The following is a 9,544-nucleotide window of genomic DNA, read 5'->3' on the forward strand; positions in this document are numbered from 1 at the left end:
CGGGGGCGGCCGCTTCCGCCCGCGGCGGCGCGCGCTGCCCCGGAAGCGGTGCCGGCGGGCGCGCGGGTTGGCGGCGGGCGGCGGCCCCGCCCGCGGCGGCGCGTGTTTCCGGCGGGCGGCGCCGCGCGGTGCTGACGCTGGCAGCGGGCGGCGCGCGGAGCCGAGCGAGCGGAGCGGCGGCGGCGGCGGCAGCGGGCCGGGCCGGCCGGCGGGCGCACCATGGTGGCCAAGCAGCGCATCCGCATGGCCAACGAGAAGCACAGCAAGAACATCACGCAGCGCGGGAACGTCGCCAAGACCTCGGTGCGCGGGGGGACGGGGCGGCGGGCGGGGCGGGGCGGGGGGCGGCGGCGGCGGTGGCGCTGCTGCTGACGGCGCTGCTGTGCCCGCAGAGGACGGCGCCGGAGGAGAAGGCGTCGGTCGGGCCGTGGCTGCTGGCGCTGTTCATCTTCGTGGTCTGCGGATCCGGTAAGCGGGCAGGCCCGGCGCGGCCCCGGCCCCGGTGGCGGCGGTGCGGCCCGTCTCGGGCCCGCCCCGGGCTCCGAGGGGCGCCGGCCGCCGCGGCGAGCGCTCCGCTCTGCTCTCTTGCAGCCATCTTCCAGATCATCCAGAGCATCCGGATGGGCATGTGAGGAGGGCCCGTCGCCGGGCGGGGCCCCCCGCGCCGCCATGGCCGCCCCCCGCCGCCCCGTTCGTCGCAGCAGCTGCCGCCGAGGAGCGGTGCCGGGCACCGGCCGCGTCGCATTCCAGGTCCCTTCACGAGTCATTCCGAGTTTTCTAGCCCGTGCCGCAGTGCCTTGAGCAGCACCACATGTACAAAGCAATAAAGTTCTATTGTTGATCTACCGTCGTGGACCTGCTTATTCCCCGGAGTCACCGGCGTGTGCGACGTAGGGACGTGAAGCTGCACGCGCTGTAGATACTTGGGAACCGACCTGCCGCAAACGCCGGCCTCGAGATCCCGTCAGCCCTCTGCACAGCTGGAAAGGCTCCGTTCGAAGTCGGGAGCCGGGATTTTTACGGCCGCCGGAGCGCGAATCTGGAGCATGTTGGTAGCGAAGCAGCTGGGCCGTGCGGCGTGCCGTAGCTTACCCCAGCGAGCCGTCCCCTCTGTGCACGTAGAGCAGCCGCGCTGCAGCATGTGGCAGCGCGGTAGCGCCGCGGAAAGCTGTGCCCTACGCCTCCCGTCCCAGTCAGTAGGAAATGCTTGTTTGTGTAGAGTTAGTGGGTGCAACTTCGTTAGGCACCGGCGCGGCCGAGCAGCAGCTGCGTCTGACACAGCCCGATGCCGACGTTTCACGCGCCGCTGAGGCGGAGCTGCTGGCTCGCCGGGGCTCCCGGCCGCGGGCCGTGACCCTGCTGTAAATACTTCTGGGACAACTTTCAACAAGTGGTAGTTTTAACCTTTACGATGTTGTCTGGGAATGTTTTGTGCAGGTGCAGGGGCCCTGTCCCTCCTGCCCACGGTTCTGCTTTTGTGTGCAGCATCGGCAGAGTGTGGCATGTCTTGCAATATATATTTAATTCTATTTAAGGTAAATCCTGCTTTCAACTCGGATTTCATCTAACGATGGATCCCGTACTTAACCGCTTCCCTGTGGATGATCACAGTTCCTTCCTGGTGATGCTGAAGAGAAAAAAAAAGCCCTCCTTAGCTCTGTAGAGGACTGTAACTTGAGATCGCAGTGGGAAATGCTGCTGTTGGTCCAATTTTGTTGAGTTGGCCTCTGGCTGTCTGTCATGGCAATCAAAGGCAGTCTGAAATCGGTCTGCCGTCATATGCGGTTGCTACAGGGAGATTTCTTTCAGGTTTCTTAGCAGAAGACATTTAAAACCTGGTTACGTTAGAAGTGATCCAAGAAAGTTTCTGTAGAGATTAATTAAATGCCTGTTAGCTGCGGAGGAGCAGATCTGTTGTATGAGTGACCGTATTTCCATGTGAGGCCGTCGGGAGCAGTGTAAACCAGCACGGCCAAGAGCGTGCCCCAGAGCCGAGCCATACGAGGTGACATACGTTCCCTGTTCTCGGACACTCGTGTTTTGTAAGTGGTGGTGGCGGGGGAAGTATGTATCATCTCTGGTTTTAAATAAAGTTCTTTCCAAACGCCGTTTGTGTTCATTTGACGTTGGCAAAATGGTGCTTTACTGGGTGTTGAAACGAGGCCGCACCCCAAGAGGAGCCCCTTTGCCGCAGGAAACCCCCCGCCTTCGGCTGCTCGGGGCCGTGGTGCCGCGGTGCCGCTGAGCCATGGGCTGCGGGGGCTCCAGCCGCGGCTCCGCCGCCCCTCGGACGGGGCTGTGTCCCGCAGGGGCTCAGTGGGCGGCTTCTCTCCAGTCCCTGGGGGTGCAGCAGGGGCCTGAGGGGGTCTGACCAGTTCCTGCTTCTACAGGAGATGTTGACTTTTGCTTTGCCGGTGCAGTAGCTCCGGGTGCTTTTTCCACCGTTGGCATCTCTGGACTGGGAGCAGCAGCACGTCAGTCACGTGTACGTGACGGGACGTGCAGCGGCTGCTTTTGTTGCAGTCCCAGCCTGAACAGCGGGCCCGGTCCGACGGATCGGTGGCCACGACCTCTGCCAGGGCACTGCAGTTCAGCACGTCGTGCTACTTGGAAAGCCAAGTGTGCCCGGAGTGCTCTGTGTTGGAAAGTGGTGAAGAGCAGTTACAGCCAAGAAGAGGCCATTGCACATGGGATGAGCAGGATCCGTGGCTCTCAGCTGCTTTTGTGATGAGCCGACAAAAGGGTGAGGTTGTCATGCAGGTGATGTGGTGCTAAACGTCAGGAAGATGCAGTTGGAAGAGGGATGTGGCAAAGTGCCGTAGGAGTTGCACGATGAGGAGCGTCTGCTCTGTCTGTGCCCGGCGGCCGAAGCCCCTGGGGGGTCTCTGCTTCCAGGCGTGTTCCCAGAGTCCTCACGGCAAGGGACTGTGCTGGGGCAGTCAGGGGCAGCTTAGTCCCTTGCTGGGCCAAGGAGAGGAAAGAGCAGTGGTCAGCGACCTGCTGGTGGGTCGCCGAGATCTGAGGCGTGCACAGTTTATCTTCAGAAATGGCCTTGAGCAGTGTTTGCTCGAAGGTGACAGCTGAGGGAACGTTGATATCCTGGGTTGCTTCTTCCAGGTAATGGGTCTTTATTTTACAACAACTTTGCCTTACGCTGGAAAAGCAACTTGATTTGAGCACATGAAACCACTATAAAATTTTCTTTGATGAGTAAACTCTACGTGCTTAGGAAGATCCAACTGTGTGTGTGACGGTGTGCGACTTGAAAAGACAAAAAAGGGCAGAGAACAACCCCCTGCTTCATTTCTAGGCTCCTGGGAGCGGCGGGTGCTCTTTGGTGGCTGTGCCGCAAGAAAGACGAGCCACCGGTGAAGGAGGCTCAGGTTAGAGAACATTTAAGCAAACTGGGTGTGTGCCAGACCATGGGACCCACCAGGATGCGCCTGTGGGAGAGAGTCCTGAGGTCTGGGAGAAAGCAAATGTCACATCTGTCTGCACGAAGGGCAAGGAGGAGGAACTGGGGGACTGCAGGCTCGGGGGGCTCTGACGAGCGACAGGACAAGCAGCAATGGGCACTCACTGAAACGGGAAATTCCATTTAAGAACGGGGAAAAAAACTTCTTTTACTGTGAGGGTGATCAGACCCTGGAAGAGGATTGCCGAGGGAAATGGTGGAGTCTCTGTCCTCGGAGACAGTCACCACCCAGCTGGACAGAGGGCCCTGGGCAGCCCGTGGTGCCGGGGCATCTCCGAGGCGCCTGCCAGCCCCATGGTGCTCCCACTGCGGCTCCGAAATACAAACGCTGCAAAGCACCGGGCTTGTTTAATTTCAAAAACCTGAGGAGAGAGATAACCAGGTTTATTTCCTCTCTCATGAGGCTGCAACTTCTCATTTCCAGGAACTGACAGAGCATCTTTTTCGCCACGACGGCCTGCAGCGGTCCCCTGTCCGGCAAAGCCACCCGGTACCACAGTTCACGGCAACCGTCAGGTTCTTCAGCGGAGCTGAACTCGCTGTCCTGTCGAGGTGACGTTATTAACCATGTGCAACTCACTCTTTTCACAAATCACTGTCTTTTTTTTTTCTGTGAAGCCTTCCCAAGGCTGGCTGCGAGACTGCGCTTCGCCGACACGCGTCAGGATGGGCGTACGTTGTGCTCCGCCAGGCGAGCGCTCCCGCCGCGCCTGCCGGTCGCTCCTGGGTTGCTGTTGCTGCTCGACGTGAGCTGCAGCTGCTGCAGCGACGGCAGCTGCATCTCTGGCGGTTTGCCCCCCTCCCAGCACCACGTCCCATAAAGCTCCCGTCACCTCAGCATGGCACAAACTGGAAAGTGATCGACCCATTGCTGATGTGAAAAACATCTAGTGGTAAAACTGGTCTCGCGAGCTGCCATTGGCCGTAGGTATCCACTCGGCTGTGAACACACGGGGCACGCGGAGCTCACCTGGCACCGTCGGACATCACAGTCTTCAAACAGCTGTGAGGGAATCGGGTAACTCACGGAAAGGGAATAACTCGCCCTTTCGCAGCAATTATTGCTCGGAAGCCTAAAGGCTGTTACTGGGCGGTCTGGGATAACGAGTTAGCACAGATTTATGGGGGGGACGTGATGGCGATCGCGCGCAGAGGAGGACGAGTGACGAGGAGGACAGCGGAGCACGGCAGGTGTCCGCGGATCTGCGAAACAGGGAACGGAGCTCGGGGCGGGCGGGGCAGCCGCGGGGCCGCGGGGACCCCGCAGACCGCCGGCGGCGGGAGGCTGGGCGGGCCGGCGGCCGGGCGCGGGGACGGCACCGCGAGGCCGCAGGACCGCGAGATGCGGAGAGCGGCCCCCGGGGAAGCCGCCCGCCCTCCCGCGGGGCCCGGGGGCTGCGGGGCAGCGCGGGGCACGGGGGCACCGGGCGCTGCTCCGGCGGGAGCCCGCGCGCGCGCCCGGCGGCCGCTACGGCGGGACCGGCTCCGCCCACAGCGCCGCCTGGCGGCCGCGCAGCGCCACCGCCACCAGCCCCGGCCCTGCCCCGTCTCCCCGCCGCCGCCGAGGGGTCAGCGGCCCCGGCCGGGCCGCGGGCTACTGCCGGGAGGCGCCGTCCGCCGGGAGCGGGGCCCGGCCCGGTCGGAAGCCTCGTCCCTTCCCGGGCAGCAGCCGCTCCGCCCTCCCTCCCCTCCCGCGCCGGGCATTTCGTCCTCTCCGCCCCGGCCTCGGGAGCACGGAGCAGCCGCAGGTCCCGACCCGTCCGGGGAGAAACCTCCCGTCTGAGACACGGGCCGCGGAAGCAGCAGGTTAACGTACCGTTAAACGTGAAATTCTCCGGTTTCACCGGGCCGGTTGCTGGGTTAACCCCCCGCTGAGCAGAGGCCAGTACCGCCCTCAGTCGCTGGGGAACCATTCCCACCGCTGGTGCAGAATCTGTGGAAAAACCCACCAGCCGTTCGGGGCTGCCCACCGGTTCCCGGAGCACCGGCGCCCAGCACGCTCGGGCTCCTGCCCGCGCACGGCAGCCGCATCCCGGGAGGGCCCGGGCCCCACTCTTGCCCTCGGCTGCAAATCAGCAGCCCAATGCTCCGGGCGATGGACCAGGGGAGACATGGCGCGACCACCCCAACCACCACGCCGCAGAGCCCACAGCTGCTCCGGGGGAAGGAAGAGCCAGCCCCGATGCCACGGAGACAGAGCGCCTGGGACTTGGCCGACGTCCCTTCGCCAGCGCTCTTCAGAAAGGAAAGGGAAAAGTCGTGGTTCTTTACTGCGAAATGGACTGTCCACAAGGAGAAAAGCACTTCTTAATGACATGGTGTGAGCAGAAATAAATGCCCCTGCGTGCTCATGGGGGAAAAATAATACGTAAAGATGGCTGTGCTGGCTACTGGAACTGAGAATTGCCACAGCCCTCAGCGACTCCGGTGACCGGCCCTCCTGGGGCACGTTAACAGAAACACAACAAAACTTGCTCAAACTAAAATTTGAGGGGGCTGATTTGCCAGGCTGTTGCTCAACTGAAATCTTACCTTAGACCACAGAACATTGTGAATTTGTTATTGAAGTGCAAAGCTCTTCTTCAGAAGAGACAGGCCGCAACTGGCCCAGTGCTTTGTCTCCAGCAGCAGCAGCAGGTGATGCCATGGAGGACAGGCAAGTTCAGCCACCCTTTACAGTTCATTCCCCTCCTGCTCCGCTCCTTGCGGCCAGAAGCGTTGTGTAGGGCTGGTAAGAAGGTACATCCCTTTTCATCAACCTGCTGTACAAGAATTTGCCTGACTCCTTATAGAACATCCCACCTGCCTCCACATCCCGTGGCAGTCAGCTCCAAAGTTCACTTTCTGCTACGTGAAAAAAACACGTGCTCCCTGTGGGAGAGATCTGGTGAACAGCTCTGTGCTCGCCTCACCCGTCACCTTCTCTGGAGACTCTCTGAGCCACCTGTGTGGGCCGTCCCGCAGCCCATTCCCCTTCAGGATCTCCTCCTTACGCGTTTCCTCCGCATCCTCCATTGTTGTAGCCTTTCCCTGCGTGTTCTGATGCGTCCCCCTTGAGATGCAGGGGTCAAGTCAGAGCCACCGCAAAGCAAAGCAGCATCGCTTCAAGACCCTTCTGCTCTGGTGTGCCTTCTGCTGCACAGACTGCAGTCTCCCTCCCACCCGTGCCAAGCACGCACACAGCCGGAGGGTCAACCCTGCTGCAAGGCATCGCACCTGGGGACCCCACTTTCACACAGCTCCCTAAACACAGTCATTTCCCAAAACAGCACCCGGAAGCAGTCAGCGGGCACGGAGGAGCAGGGAGCATGGGCACGGCTGCCCACGCCCATCATCCGCAGTGCCCGGCAGACCCCGAGCGAGGGGCACATGCACGCACCGACAGGCGGCTGATTGACGTCGCCGGTGCCGTCGCACTACGGACAACAAAGAACGGCTTTACAGCAGCGGGCAGCCGACGGACACGGCGTGCACAAAGCAGCGCAGCAGCCAACTCAGCCGGACAGTAACACGGTCGTTTGTCAACGAGCCTTTCTTCCCCATCCGAAGCCAAACATCTAATAACATCGGGATTACCTTCTCACGTTGAGACGCTCCTGTCCCTTTCTTTCCCCGGGCAGCAGCCTTCAGCTGCCTCTTGGGAATTCTGCCATTTCAGCGCTCAAGCACCGCAAGCCGAGTCGGCACGCAGAGCCGCGCACAGCTTACCACTAGGAGACGACTACAACCAAAAACCAAAACCAAACCTGATAGGAGTCGGGTGGAGCAAACAAAGGATTTCTAAGAAGATCAGTTGAATCTTTGCTTCATCCTCTCTTTTCAGCATTTACTAAATGCTTTTTTCTTTCAGAGAAAGGCCCCTTCCGCAGAACACCTGTTACGCGGATCCGACGGTCACCGTGCGGCACAGCTCGCACAAAGGGGGCACAGGCACTACACCGCAGGGAGAGGAGATGCACAGGCACCAGCTCCACAGGCACGCAGAGGCACTCGGGACTCTTCTCAGCAGCTTGATTTTCTACTTCTACCATCGGCAGGACATTAACAACTTCAGTCGTGTTTCAAATGTCTCCTTTTTGTTTCACTCCTTAAGAACAGATTGACAATTAGTGGCCCCTCCACAAAAGTTTTAAGCAACTGCTCATCTGAAGGACTTCAGTTTCCAAATTTCCCCATTTGTCCCTTTTTTACTTACTTTACCAGCTAATCTAATTAGACAGGGTCTGAACACATCTCCATCCTTCTGTATAGCTGGCGTGAGCTACTGATCACACTGGAGGGAAAACACACTTAGCTACTGAAATATTTTGGGGTTTGAGTGCAAAGCTCTTGTTTCACTAAAGGATTTACAGCAGTATTTTTACAGATTTACAGCCAAGAGCACCAATCTACAACCAAAATGAAAATGGTTTTACTGAATGCCTTCAGTGAGTGACAGAGATATGAACACACACACACACACAAACACACACAGAGCTTTTTTGAACTGTGCTGTGAACTGATGCTTACCAGGTGTGATGGTACGTTTCCTTACACAGGAAGGTGTGATGCTCTAAGTTTCTGGAACATGAGACAAGGATCTGGACACCAAAACTTGCAGTTTCCAGTGTTGCTCCTTTTGTTTGGCTTCACCTAACACACAAACCTGATGAGAGCTAGACATACAGAAGGGAATACAGCAGCAAACATCTGCGGGCAACCCGAGAGGAGAGGTACAGGCTGGAGCGACCTGGACCGCAGCGTGCCGGGATGACGACCCAGCCTGGGAAGGCACACTGTGCCCTGTGCTCTCACAGATGTTTCTCAAAAGTGAATTCTTGGTTTCAACACATCAAGACATCAAACTGTTTCAACACCCAGCACACAGCCAAATGTTAATTTATCTGTATCAATGAAAAAAACAAACCAGTAGGGTCACTGACAGCATCAGAATTATGCTTTTCCTAGAATAAAAGGAAGGAGTCTGTTGCAAGAGCAACAGTTAGAATTTCAGCATTATTCTATTACTGACTCCCTGAAGTTACCTTTCTCCATTTTGTTAAGAAAAAAAATGCTACTGAATTTAGCTACACTGTAACATCTACAGCCGAAAAAACTCAAAACTGCAGTTTAATTTCAGAAAATGTGTTAAAATATATATATTTATACATCGATTTGACACACTGCGTCAGTTTACACAAATGATGGTCTCTCTTGAAACTGTATTTATGAAATGTACATTTTTAATTTAAATACTCAGTATACACTGCACTTAATCTGCATGTTGCATTTATTAAATACATTAAAATCTGCAATGTAACAAAACGTTTTCCGCATACGAAATTCAAAACACCATTTTAAATGAACAAAAGATGGCTCACTTCATTTATTGTTTTTTTAAACAACTAGTGCATAGCACACTAGCTCAGCTCCACCAACACCAGCTGTTCTTTCTTTTTTATTTGACATTGTTCACAGACTATTACATATTACAATAAGAGTGCTGGATAAAAACATGAGGTACGAAAGTGGTTCAAAGATTATAGGTCATGCAGATCATGCTAGACAGCAAAGAAAGTTGTGAATGAGAAAACACTAAATAAAAATACATAAAGAATGTGCATTATAAAATAAAAAAAAACCTCAATTACACAGCTTCGCTTCTTTGGTTACAAAGTAGGTTGAACAATTTCACAGCTTTTTATTCCCACCCAAAAAAAAAAAAATTATACGAAATGTCGAAAAGCAGAGGAATCATGGCAATTTCTCTCTATTAGAAAGTAGAAACAGAAATGAGCAAAGTTTTCTTCATCAAAATAGCCCATCAATTATTTATTATATCACAATAACTGGTGACTACCTGTACAGATGCACTATGGTCTTCATACTTACACTCTATACAAAATTTACATTCAAGCTGGATCTTTACTACCGTAAATAAATACCAAAGGTAAATTGCCATTAGTGTTAGAAATATGCCAGGATTCTTTTGTTCAATTATTGCCTAAACATTTTATCTATCAAACGCAATCCCATCTATCATTTTACTGATACATACATTTATTTAAAAAAAAAAATTAAAAAAGTTCT

The 9,544-nt window shown here is 55.9% G+C and overlaps 1 protein-coding gene across 1 annotated transcript; it reads left to right on the top strand.

Moving 5' to 3' along the window:
• Nucleotides 1-203: 203 nt before the first annotated feature.
• Nucleotides 204-661, top strand: SERP1 (stress associated endoplasmic reticulum protein 1). The gene is made up of 3 exons (XM_086618538.1): nucleotides 204-303; nucleotides 393-468; nucleotides 592-661. Exons 1-3 carry the CDS (start codon nucleotides 220-222, stop codon nucleotides 630-632), a joined length of 201 nt encoding a protein of 66 aa, XP_086474664.1. The 5' UTR covers nucleotides 204-219; the 3' UTR covers nucleotides 633-661.
• Nucleotides 662-9,544: the final 8,883 nt, after the last annotated feature.

The sequence above is a fragment of the Tauraco erythrolophus genome, chromosome 11, assembly GCF_009769465.1.
Source record: "Tauraco erythrolophus isolate bTauEry1 chromosome 11, bTauEry1.pri, whole genome shotgun sequence".
Classification (NCBI taxonomy): domain Eukaryota; kingdom Metazoa; phylum Chordata; class Aves; order Musophagiformes; family Musophagidae; genus Tauraco; species Tauraco erythrolophus.

Coding starts and splice junctions, on each gene's coding strand:
- SERP1 (XM_086618538.1), top strand. CDS start 220: ATGGTGGCCAAGCAGCGCATCCGCATGGCCAACGAGAAGCACAGCAAG. Junction 304..392: donor GGAACGTCGCCAAGACCTCG/GTGCGCGGGGGG, acceptor CTGTGCCCGCAG/AGGACGGCGCCGGAGGAGAA. Junction 469..591: donor CTTCGTGGTCTGCGGATCCG/GTAAGCGGGCAG, acceptor GCTCTCTTGCAG/CCATCTTCCAGATCATCCAG.